This window comes from Rhamphochromis sp. 'chilingali' (genome assembly GCF_963969265.1).
Source record: "Rhamphochromis sp. 'chilingali' genome assembly, chromosome: 20".
Lineage (NCBI taxonomy): Eukaryota > Metazoa > Chordata > Actinopteri > Cichliformes > Cichlidae > Rhamphochromis > Rhamphochromis sp. 'chilingali'.
This window is the reverse complement of record NC_137947.1, coordinates 18654502-18668199: the sequence shown is the minus strand read 5'-3', so window position 1 is coordinate 18668199 and position 13698 is coordinate 18654502. Positions and strand designations below refer to the sequence as shown.

The window sequence follows — 13698 nt, the reverse complement described above, 5'->3', positions numbered from 1 at the left end:
CAATTAGGAAACCTGCACCTTTCGGCTGAAAAAATAGGATTTCCTTTAATAGCGACAAAATGAACAGAGCAACTGGGTCACACCACGCAATCTGAGACATAAACAACAAGCAACATCAAAATCAGTATGCAAATCTGCTCTGAGAGAATATACTCTGTGTGAAGTAGAAGTAGAAGAGTGTGACCGCGTGCATGCGTGTGTATGCATGTGTATGCATGTGTGTGCAAGCGTGCATAATAAAAGTTACTTGCACTCATTTTGAGAAGCTCTTTAAGGGATCATAGGCAGTCTGTTTTGTTAGTTTTGCATATGTGTGTTCGAGCAGTGTTTAGCCGGGTGCACGGCCGTGTGAGCGCGCGCATGTGTGTGTAGCTTTAAGTGGTAGTTGCGGCAGTGGGAGAGAAAAGATGTGAAGAGTCTGGTTTGAAGACAAAAGGCAGAACCAAGCAGAGATAAAGAATAGCACCTCCATTTGCAGTGATAACTTTCCTATGTTGCGATCAAAGCACAACCGTAATGCTGCATTCAAATGGATACGAATACAAACACACACAAACCCAAAGCAGCAAAGTGTGCTCACTGTCGTGTTCACTACAAAATGGAAATGATCCCAACTTCTTGCCACATTTACACCTTTTAGCAGCGGGTGATATTTTCTAATGACGCTTTACGTCAGGCTTTCCTCCCATCGAAAAATCCTCCCAGCAGAATGAAAGAATATAAAAGACATTTTCTGGCCAATTCACTTTACTGTGGCTCTTTGGATTTGTAAAAGAATATGCTAAAAGGCATCACCAAAAATCCCCAGTCTGTGCTTTCCTGCGGCATTCAAAATAATAATGCAGGGTAAAATGGGCAGACCATAACAAACACAAATATAGAAAATAAGTAAACACCATCAGAAAACTACTTATGCATTCATCTAACAATCTGACCTGCCCCCATCCTAAAAGTAGAATAGAAAATATTTTTGTGTGTGTGTGTGTGTGCAGAAGGAAGTCTGTTTTACACTGCAAGGAAAGGGCAAGTTTTTATGCAATGCTATGGGGGAAAAAAACAATAGGATTGTATACAGGAGCAAAATGACGCTACACATATGTGACGTGTACAGCTATAGGGAAGAAAACAGATAAGGATCAAAGTGTAAATATTCTGCGAGCCGTGAATGTTGTGTCTATCTTATGAAGACCATTCAAGCAATAAAAATAGGAAACAATTCAAAAGCAAAACAGAGCAGAAAAGTTGGAGCAAACGATACAGTTGATTGCAAAGCTGAAAAAGAGCGATAGGCAGCAGCATGAGATCTGATATCTGAAGTCAGTTAACGCTCTTAGGCAGTCTTTGTGTATTTTTAACCAGATTTAATAATAGAAAGCCTATGCACACACATTGAAAAGAGCTGTAGGCAACGGCCAATACAAATCGAAAGTGAATGAGGAAGTCAGTGATGTAGTGTCATACGTCAGTAGATGAAAGGACTGGTTTTTTTTTTAGCTCCACTTCTGTTTATCAGCTTCACTTCTCTATGTACAGGTAAAGTAAAGAAAGTGGGATATTTGAGTCACACCATCAGGAATAGTTGTGAGAAAATTTCAAGAGAATGTCCAGTAATGATGTCATGCTGTATGCACAACCACACATGCTGGCATGGAAATTTCATGTGTAAAGATTGTGTGAAAACAGCATACTCCACTTCATTCACTTGATTTGTAAAGAAAGACTGAAAAGTGCTTTAAGCAGCACTGAATAATGCAATCAGAATCAGCTTAAGCTCCCGAGATGGACAAAGTGCAGACATATTTGTTCCCACCTCTCTTGCTGTGTTGAAAAATTTTATGTACAAAAGGCATAATGGCCTACGCTGAAGCTACGCCAAGAGACACAAAGTATTCATTTTGTTTCTAAAGTTAATTCACAGATTTACTGATATGATGATTTACATCTATTTTGAATATAATAAGTATTCACTGGCAATTCAGCAGACCAACAGTCAAAAACAGGATTAGGTAGGTTTGGCTGGTTGACATACCGATGTAGTACTGCAAATGTTTATTTCGATGAAAGAACTGTACATTTTAATTTGTGTTATTGCTCTCATCATCATTTTTTATTAACAGGTAACAGTAAGAGGTTATATCAGTAAATCTAACAAGAAAAAAAATCATGACTCAAAAATCTGCTTTCCAAATGAAATGATTATTGGGTGGCTATGGAGTTTTAAGATTCATAAAGATGAGACAAATGCAGCAAACAGCATTCAATCACTGAAGGAAACTGGGGCACTGTACACTTCAGAAGTGTAATCCACAGACAATCAAAATCTTCTAATTTTGACCTTGGGGTAATTTGCTCTCACCTAAAGAGATCTTCTCACTAATCAACCTAACAATGTTGACTCAAAGCCGTAAAACGTCAATTACGAAATGATTACTGCTCGTCTTAAAGAAAGTCAGTTGGAAAAAAATGATTGCAAGCAAGCCTCAATCAACTTGCAAAATGCTTGAAATTGAACAAAAAAGTCCTTTCCCAGCTAGAAGATAACATTTAACAAAGGAGCAGAGAGTTGAGAATTCTTCAGACAATGTAAATGAAAACATTAAGTGCTTTGAGCCTGACATTTTTGTATTTTAAAACCAGGACCACCAGCACTTTAAATCACCTAGATTTTAATGCCATCCTGCAACAGCAGCAGTGAGAGCAAAGAAGTCATTTTTTAAATAACTATTTTTTGTAAGCTTTGACAGAAATCAATGTTCAACATTAGGTTTTAGAGATTTTAGTTTTACAATTGTTTTATATTGTTTTGATTACATATCATAAAGGTCACAGCAACACTACTACTGTAAAAGAAGAATGTTATGGAAAAGTTAAAAGTGGATGTAATTTTTGGACAGGGCACCAATTTGTCAAGGGACAACCATCCGTGTTTAAATCCACACCTATAGTTAATTTAGAATCACCACTAAGATTGGTGGTAGACCGGGGGAGAACCGCATAGTCATGGGGAAAACATGCAGACTCTAACCAGAAAGGCCTCTGACTGGATTTGAACTCAGGACCTTCTTGCTGTGAGGCGACAGTGCTCACCACTGCACCACCCTGCTAATTTTTTTTGTTAAGTAGAAGAGTTCAAGTTTGTCTTCTCATCCACATCTGCCTCCTCTACACTGGACTTGCAGCCTCTCTCTCATTGAGTGTCCACACTGGCCTGCCCCAGTTTGCAGCCACATTTCACTCTTTATTTGCTTGGATTAGTACACTATACTGGGCTCTCCACTCAGTTCAGCTATGGTTCCCCCGCTAGCAACCTGCCTGGTTCTCCACTCGACCTGTCACACACTCTGCCCTGCTCTTCACTGACACAACATCCCATCAGCGACCCCTTCAGCCCTGCAGTAATTATTTAAATCTAACTACAATCCCCGATATATTCACTTATCAGCTCTGGCTTATGCAGTCTTTAAACCAAGATGTGTGTAAACAATATCTGTTACTAGGCAACCAGGTATGCTGCAAATGCTGAGCATAGTATTTTATACAGATTTCAATAAGGGTCATAAAAGACTCCAAAAAGACAGTTACAGATATAAGTGGTAACCCCCCCACTACCCAAAATTCACTATATGATAAATAAAGCCATGCTATGAAAAGTCATGAAATATGAGATTATAGGTTTTATCTGAACAAACACCATCCGCTTAACTTTTCAGGATTTTTAAATAGTCATAATGGTTAAATAAATCAAAGTTAAAATTCGTGATGGCACACTGGATTATTTAGGGCTTGTTAAGGGAATGTCTGCACTCCTCGTACTACAAGTAGATAATACCAGACATAGTATATATGTAGTATGTTTTTCTCCTGTACACATTTCTTTCAATGTTATTTTAATAATCAGACGGTCTTCTGACAATCTTTTAAGCAATTCAAGCCTTTTTAAGGCAGCTTACTACATTGCTGGAGCACCATATCTATAATGATATGAATTTTGCTCACTGACATATAGTTTCAGAAGGCATTTTTTACCTGCCACCTCTCCAACAGCCTGTGCTTTCCCGTGGCTTCATCTCCAAATACAGCTTTTTAGCAAACAATAAATCAAACTGCTGCTCCAAGGGAGTGGATATCTCAGAAAACAGACTTTAAAGGACAACTAACCTAACAAGCATGTGGTCCAGGAGGGCCGTGCTGTCTCAATCAATACCGTAGACATTTGTAACAAACATACAAAGGATAAGAAGTATCTTATTTAAATAACTAAGAAATGCAAATGGTTTCACAAACTGGAGTGAACTGTATTTGCCCTCTCTAGATGTTGGCACTCATTAAAAACTGTCAAAATAAGCATGGGATCAAAAAAAAGGGACGGGGGGAGGGGGGGGGGGGGGTGAATGAGAAAGGGCAAAAGCAAAAGAGAGGAAAGTTGGAACTCATCTCTCATCCTGTAGATGGATGGCAAACAGCCAACTCAACACAAAGCTTCTCTTATCATAAAATGACTTGTACCATATGTCCGTACATAATCATGAACGCTTCCCCACTTTCATATAAATATCAGGCTCTGTGTGATAAGAAAATGTCTAACACAGCCTATGGAAAGTTATTCTAACAGGAAAATCTTGATGACATAATTTCTTGTATTTTCCATATTTTTTTTTCCCCCCTCATCTTTCAGACACAACACCAGTAGGCTCTCTGAGGGAGGAATGTCGGCTGATCTCCGGTTTGACCAAAATCCATTTAGAAAAACTTCAAGGTTGGAGGTTAGAGTCATGACTAATCCCTGGGGTGGCAGAGAGCCCAGGGCAGGGATGAGTAGAGACAGAGCAAACATGGACACGGTTTTAATTTCCCAGTTGGATTGGCGGAGTTTATTTTGCACAGATCCATGTCCAGTGGGGAATTCTGAAACAGGTCCAGTTGGGCTTCGAAAAAGATGGTCAGAGGGCAGAGGGTAGCTATCCAGTTCCTTACATGTCTGCCAGGAAATGGCTGCATATGCAGATGAGAATTCTGTGTTATATCTTAAAGGGTTAAGGACAGTTGTCCACAAAGGCTCGCTATCAAAGCCTAAATTGGCTCTTGATGCTAAACGGTAATCTATAAGATCAATTAATATTTTACGATCAATGCCTTGATTCGAATTATGTGCTGTTATATTTGTTAATAGTCAAATAGTCAAAAAGCCCTGAGTTTAGAACCAACATTTAGCTTTAAAAACACACATCAGTTGTAACAAGATAAAGCTTTACACCACTGCACAATGCACTGTTTTCAGGTAGATATGCTTCATTTTACATACAGAAAATTCTGACTTGCCATCTGCTCTTCAGTGCAGTTTTTAATGAGCAAACACCATCAGTGGGAAACTGATTTCAGATGTATTCACTAATGCTCTTAGCATGGTTGTCTTGCTTTTTCACGCATATATACTCCAGTTCAACAAGTCTTTACAGAGAAGCTCAACATATTTTTCATGCTGTTTTTATTATAACTACGTGGTGTCATTTAGAGCAACTGCAGACTTTTATTTCCTGAAGCTTCTTTTTTCTAATCATGCATTATGCAAACGAATGGGGTGTGGTTATAGTTCGGGCAGTGTCTCTGTGCGAATTTGGCACAGCAGTGCATCCCAGATTGCATTTCACACCAACCAACAGCAGCGGCAGAAAATAAAACTAACAGTTCTAAAGATTTATTTCCCAGACATTTATTTATGTGTTTACTCATGTAATTAATATTTATTCATGTATTTAAGGATTACAAAACAACAGTTGAGAATCTGTGAATCCAGGGAATCCTGTGTGCTCCATATACATTTATCCATTCACTATCCGGTTGTTCAGTGATGACGCAACGAATCCTACTTCCGGGCCTAAAGTAGTCTGCGTTTAATATGGCGTTTGTGTTGTTGACATGCTTAATGTTATGTATTTTCTTCTATTTGATCTCAAAAAGCTCCTAAAACAGTCAGTGATCACTGTTGACCTCCCTCGGCTTTTATTACCGCTAATCATTTATTTAAGCTCAGTTTTTAAAACCTTAGGATGTAGCTACAGCCCAGCCTATGCAGCAGTATATGAATGACTAACCTCGTATTATGGATGGATTATCTCAGTTGTTCTCCTGGCTGAAGTTTGGTCCTTTTACAGCATCCTGCCATGCGATTACATTTGTTCCTGACCACCGAGAACACTCACGTTAACTTTTATCGAGTGGAAAAAAAAGTTAGCTTGTTTATATTATGCTAACATAGCTGTGTCGCTAGCGGTCACGTAGCACATCATTATATACCAGCTAGCCAAACTTCAGTAACCCTACAAACGTCACTGCTGTTTAGTTTTCTGTCTTCATTTATGTTGGAAGTGATAACAGAGCTGTACGTTTTAATTTGTTTCCAAAACCCCGCAGTCAGGACATGCTATATTGTATTTAGATAGAAGCTAGCGAGCTAACTCCCTGCTAACTTCTAACTCCGTTAAATGTCATAAATTCCGTTTTCATGGATGCCTGGATGTTAAACTCAATTGTTACACCTGGTAGAGCAGAACGCTGATCATTTTATTAAAGATGAAAGACTTTAGACAGTTTTTCAACTCTCAGTAATGCCATAGTGATCGTTTGATATATGGACCTGCAGCGGAGTTTAGGTCCAGACACGGCTAGTGACATCAGACTGAACAATCGGATTGTCATACATGAGAGGGGGGGAAGGGGACACATACACACACGCACACACACACACACACACACACACAGCTAAGTTTATAGTATGTTGAGACAGACTGTGCTATTTGCATTGTTCCCATTGTGGTTCAATCATTGTCAATCTCAATTTCAGTCTCTTTTTTTCCTTAAAAATCATTAGTGGTGTGTCTCTGTGGGTCTCTGTTTAATTAATTTGATGTTCTAACTTTAAACGATCACATGTGGAAAGAATGACTATGTGGTAAAAAAAAAAAATTGACTGTAGTAGTTATTGTAAATGTGAAGATGAAACTCAGAAACTGAAATGAATTCCTGCAGCATCATCAAATTCATTAGTGGCTTACAATGTAAGAGAGAAGGGGATTACTTTACTGATGTGTAATCCCTTTCAGAGACTTCCTCCCCTACTCTTCTTTAGTTTCTCCCCCACCCCCTTGCTGCCCCTCTGTGTCTGTGTGAGGTTAACCACACAGACAGCACGGTAAAGGTTGCAATCACGCTCCCAGTGAACAGTTCACCAGACACACGTGTTCACATACTGAGCTTTAGGATGAGCCTGTCCTGGGCAGCGCAGGAGCCATCTTAACAAGAGGGCCCCCACTCCCCCCCAATCACGCTTCTTGTCCTACCCGGAGCCTGATTACAACCTACTGGCAAGCAGATTATAACCCCTCCCCCCCGTTCAGTCCAACGCTTCCCCATTCCACAATCCTCTGCCGCAGCCAGTCACAGTCTGCACATCTGGGTCCTAATCAGACAATTCCAAAAATAGACAAACAATTGTGGGTCAAAATGGATGTGCAGATGGGAAGAGAAGGAAAGAGAGGCTAACAGGCATAAAGATGCAAACTGTAGGAGTGAAGAATGTAGGCTGATGTCACATAGCACATATTAAGTAGTCCAAACTTCACCACACATATTCTGACATGGTACTCAACATCTGGATTTAGTGACAGAGGGATTTGTTTGTATGACTGGACAGTCTGGCCACTGTGGTAGGACTAAAGTTTGACCTTTCATTATCATTAACCTGCTGCAAGGGAACAATTGACATACATGAGGAGCACTGCATGGTTTACCTGCATATAAATAGTGAAGAGATTTTCTGCCAGGAGAAAACATTGAACCAAAAGCACGGCAAAGTGAGAGCCTGATGCTGCAAGGTAAGGAGGAGAACATGAAGGGATGGTACATGGGAGAGAGGATTATTAATTAAAAATGAAAACAGCAAATCTGTTAAGGACAGGAATTAAGGGACAGAATACAGAGGGAAAAAATTATTAGCACAACAGTTATTTTTTTCCACAGAGAATGAGCTATAAGTTAATTAGAGGAAAATGACACAATAACAAATAAGTTAATGTTTTTTGTTGTTGAATAAACTGTATACTTTAACAGGTCCCTGCATGAATGCATTCATTAAATCAATTAATTCATTAGAGAAGAAAAGCATTTTTTTAAAGCCAGACTTATTTTCTCTCACAAAGTCCTCATTCATATTACTTAAAAGACTTAAGTATTATAATATCTCTTTGCTTGAAAGCCAGTGTGGCATCCACAGGAAGTGCACACATCTCCTTACAGCTTGATGCCATTAAAAAAAAAAAGCTCTGGTTGCTGTTTTCATTTGATAGAGAACAAACACACTGACAGAGTCAAATACCAAGGGCGCCTTGAGGTGGGCAGAGTAAGAAGATTTATGAGTGAGAAGATGAGAGATGTGCTGTTGAGGGAGGTGGAAATCCCTGCTCAAATCAAGAGCATCCCTGGATGACAGTGAGTGGCAAAGGGAGGAAACAACAGCACCCACGTTTACCCTTACCCTTCAAAACCACAACAGTTCGTAAACATTCAGTCTCACCGGCTGTTTCAACTATGACACAGTGGATAATTCAGTTCACAGACTATGGTCTAATCAGAGATCGTTTTTGAGCCTCATAATTATTTCTGTCTGCTGCCACTCAAATTACAGGCTGCAACCACATCGATAATCAGCATAAAAAGTCTGACATGGTCAGTCTTCATATTCAGCGCAGATCATTGTAATGTGTCAGGTTTATGCTTGCTGTAGCTTGCTTCTAAGCCCTTCTAGCCCTGAAAGTTGGACAAACATTGCAAAATTTTGCTGCTTTAACACACATTACATATTTCCATCGACTTTCCTGTATGGCCCTAACCTGCAGCTTTCCAGCTCACACCGTATGGGGTCGATCAACATGTGGAGCTCAGACAGAATGCAAGCACAAATCCTCTGTGAGGGCTGTGTCCTCAGTATTGATGCAAACAGAGTAAGGTATCATTACTCTGTGCAAATCCGGAGCTGCAATTGAAGGCCTGGCTTTAATGATTAATTAAACAATCATGACTGTCCTGCACTTGTCTCAGTGGACATGTTTTAACTTATGAGTAAACAATTTAGAGCTTTACTATAGAACATTACTGACAACTGTTTTTATTGTATAATATTGTTTTCTAATTGATAATATGTTAGCACCAACTTAACTATTTAAGTAGCAGCTATGGACAATAAGTTTGTAGGTGGACATCAAAGACCGTGTTGAATCATACAGAGATTCCACTGGTTACTGGAAGTAGTGGCATATCCCTTCTTTACCTTAACACACCTGGAGTTCATAGACAAAACTTTTAAGCACACAAGGTCTGACACAATGAGATGTGATGGGTATATGGGTTGATTTCTCTGAAACTCACAAATGCACAGCCTAACGTTTAGAACCAGAGCATTAAATCCTGAGAAATTCTAATAACCAGAAAGGGCAAACTATTTTAGCATTAATATATACACTCAGCAGTTGCTTTGTTAGTTAGACCTGTTCATATATATATATATATATATATATATATATATATATATATATATATATATATATATATATATATATATCAGGAAGTGGCATACACAAAACTTAACCACAGTAAAATTAAGAGTTATGCCACAAATATGTTCAATTTTATATAGAAATCAGAATTTACATTGTCTTTCGATATGCCAGAATGTGCAGTTTGAGAAACAAAAGATCACTCTGCACAGCGAAGGGTTCCTGCTGCAGAGCTCTGTGTTTATAGAAGAAAGAGTAAGGGGTGGGCAACTTTGCAGGGAGGTTCTAAGCTGCCCAACTAAAACAGTACTGGTATTTTCTGTGCTATTTTTCATTGGCTGAACATTTAATTTTATTGCTTTACTACTTTACTGGGTTGGCATGACGAAAAAATTTGGCTGGGCTAAGCAGTGTATTTCTTTAAAATAACTCCACCAATAACTAACCTCACTGCAGCACACTGTAATGTTTGAATACTGGGAGGGATAAAAGAGCATCATAGAGCAAATGTCCTCAAGCAAACATGTTTCCTGAAGCATAGTTTAATTTACCTCAAGGTCACTGAACCTAAAGCACTATTTGTACCGTATGTTCACCAACACTGTATGAGATGTTTATAAATCAATACGGTTTAAATCAATAGTATGTTTGTGTACAATAGCCAATATAATAAAAGAAATTATCCACAAAACCATATCCCACAAGGATATTCCCCAGCTGTTATGCTTTGGGTCAACAGTTTCATCACTACACATACCAACACCGATCTATTAAATGCGGTTGAAGCCTCAGTGTGAACTCATCCAACAAGGAAACCACAAGGTTCACCTTCAAAGGTTCAGCGAGTCATAAAGGATGTCATCTCTCTTCTCTTCTGTGCTAAAAAGATATCACATAAATCCAAGAAAATCTGAATTCAAATATACTCTTATATGAAATGCTTTTATATTAATAAAAATTTCTTGTCAAGAAAGCCTGGGAAGCAGGTACAGGATGAAACGAAGAAGGAAACGGAGTTGGGAAAAAGGGAATTTGCTTCAAGTACAGCACCTTAAAGTTGACCTGAATTGCAATATTGCAACACAGTCGGGATTTGAAGCATGTCTGTATGTGCTGCTTCCTTTAACCGTTATGTTTAAAGACATGCCGATTTTATACAGCTGGAAATCACTTTTGACTAGCACCTGCTACAAACTCAGTGAGTAGAAACTACAAAAACCACCTTTCTAATAAACCTGAGCATTTAACTACAAGGCAAAAAATGTTAGCATGATCAGTGAACTTAATGAGCATCCTCTTTCTAAATAATAACCTTTGAAAACAATTAACGCCTCAGGTTACCACATACTTTATAATAATTAGCGTGATGTAGCTGTGGAAATTTTTTTCTAACAATGCAGGTCTGTTGTAGCAAAAAAAACCAAAACATTGCCTTTCACACATTACAAGTGTCCACTGACGAGTCAGCTACAGTTAACTGAAAAGGAGGAGTGATGGCCTTAGTGCTGGCTGCTCATACCTTCTGTGTTCTGGCCCCAGCTGTGGGTTAGCAAAGAGAGGATTGCCATTCCTGTCCCCAGCCATCTGACGAGCCACCACCCCCGTCGCATCTTCCGTCAAGCCTTATTGCTTGCCCACCTGCACAAAACAAATCACCAGAAATAGTTTTTCATTCATTTGGTCAGTCAGTCTCTAAGTTACTTAAATGCACAGCTGAGACCGACCCATAGCCTAACATACATATGTATATCAATATATGTACAAACACAGGGCACTCCTTTCCCAAGCAGTTGATCTTGTTACCCAATACAGCATCCACGTAAAACATTACTGAAGTAGAGGCAAACTGCTATGACTAACATAAGAATTTCAAGGAAAACTAAATACAAACATGCTTTTAATGTACTTAGAATACTGTGTCACTATAAGAGTGGTGTTTTAAAAGCTTGCCTCATTTCATCTTCAGCTTTTACAACTTTCATTTAATGGAATTTATTCCCTCTCCTATCGCTTTAAGCTGACCTTCTTCCTTCATTCTACTTCATGGAGCAAACCACCAACCTTTTAAAGCACCTTACTCTACAGAGAGTGAATACTTTTTACACATGAAGAAGAAAAAGAAAATCATGTAGCATCTAATAGCCTAACACTGCACACTGGATGAAAAAGAAGCCCCCGTGTTGTATCACAAATATTACAAACTGCAGTACAGACAACATGAGCTCAATATATTATGATGGTGCGTGGACTACTGGGGGATTTAAAGTAAATACACATATTCTGGATCTAGTGGAAATTACAAGCAAAGCAGTGCCTACAGATTATATGTTGAGCCTTGTTGTGCCACTCGCGCACCGTACCACAGCAAACAGCATTCACTCCGAGCTAAAGCAAGGTAAAGTGTCAGTATGAGGAATAGAAGGGTTCTATCTGTCTGTGCTATTTGATGTCACACCTCACTCACAAGGCTTATTCTCATTGCAGCTGATAAGCTGTGAAATCAGCTTTCATAGCATATGCTAAGGGGACAAGAGGGGGGTCACAAGCATCAACACTCTCATATCAAAGCACGCTTGACAAAGTCAAACCTCTAACTCACACTATCAGCACCTCTTTATTTGTAATGTTGATTTCCCTTTATTTTCACTCATTTTTGTCTTTCACTCACATTGGGAAGCACACCTTTACCTCTCACTTTCACACGAACCTGTGCAGACACGTATCTAAACACATTTTAAACAAACGCACCTGAACAATAGTTGTCTCCCACGAACACTCTCTGGACAGCCGGAGACTACTGTGGTCTCGTCTCTAATGGTGCAACAACAGGGGTGATTTCACACTGGTTTCCTATTCACTCACTGCTTCCTCATCTCTCTTGCTCCCAGTGGTGCTCCCTTTTGAAGCAGATTTGATTTCCCACATTCGTACATCTATCTTTCTTAAGAGGGCTGAGTAAGATTGCTTTGATCCCTTTCACATGAGAAAACCCAGACCTGCACAACCAGCCACCCTGAGGAGAGAAGTCATTTCTTTCGCAGCTTCTTCTTGGTTGACATGGGAACACAGTATCTAATTTACATATGCTAACAAGGATTCTCCAACTTTAATGAACAGGGAACCTGGAGAGATGCTGACCAAGTGGCGTAAAATGCCTCCAATACTCTGTTTACGCAGCAGTACTTTCATAGTGGTCCACAAGTGACATCATCAAAGTCAAGTCAAAGTCAAAGTCACCTTTATTGTCAATTCTGCCACATGTACAGGACATACAGAGAATAGAAACTACGTTACTCTCAATCCCTAGATAAAATAGCAAATGAAATGATCATCAAGAGATTTCAAGGTTTTCAGCAACAACGCAACAAAAAAAAAAAGCTCAAACAGAAACAGTTTATTTCCACTCTGCTCCACCTTGATGCATATCATGTCCCAGTAATTCAATCACAACTACCCCCGCAAGTTGCTGTAGAAATTTTTTAGATGTTTATACAGCATCTCTGCCATCCTCTCTCTTTGATGAAAAGTGATTAAACTTTTGGGGGAGGACAATAATGAGAAGATTACAATAGCGTGGGCAGAGTTGAATGAAGCAATCAGAGTTATGGATTACATAGATAGTGAAGATGTAGTTCTCTACTCCTCAGTGCAGGGGCTTTGCACTTCCTGAAAGGAAGAAAATGTGCTCGTCTCTGTTTTCTCCTCTGTTTGTGTTACTTTGATCGCCTCTCATCCAGAATAGAGTTGTTCCACCTCTTCCTGTTCATGTGCTTTGGTGCAGATCAGCTGCCAGAGATGTCAGTACTGAACAAGTCCTAAACACAACCCAGCATTGCTTCATCAAACTACAACAAATATAAACCAGTTTCAAAGTTACCCTTTATAGCAAAATGTTTAAAAACATTATATTAGAAAAATGGAAGTGTTCAATCAGGTTTTACTACTGAGACAGTCTGTATTAGAATCCCAGATGACATTTAAATTTTTTTTAAGTGGTTCAGGTAATGTTTTGGTTTCTGCTGGTGACCTTATCTCCCCTTACTGTGTAATAAAGTGCGGGTGCTTTTTTTTTTTTTTTTTGCTCTGTAAAGTTGGCTCCATGCATTTTTGGGGAGAATTAAACAAGATTGTTTACCTATTTAAGCATTTT

At 39.1% G+C, this 13698-nt stretch overlaps 1 protein-coding gene across 1 annotated transcript in view; it reads right to left on the bottom strand.

Moving 5' to 3' along the window:
* The window catches only part of LOC308388051 (protocadherin-15-like), a 219534-nt gene that overhangs the window by 141864 nt on the left and 63972 nt on the right, over positions 1-13698 (bottom strand). The window contains exon 2 of the mRNA XM_080868525.1: positions 11068-11186. Coding sequence (XP_080724651.1) covers positions 11068-11158 — 91 coding nt within the window. The 5' untranslated portion in view covers positions 11159-11186. The remainder of the gene's footprint in view (positions 1-11067; positions 11187-13698) is intronic.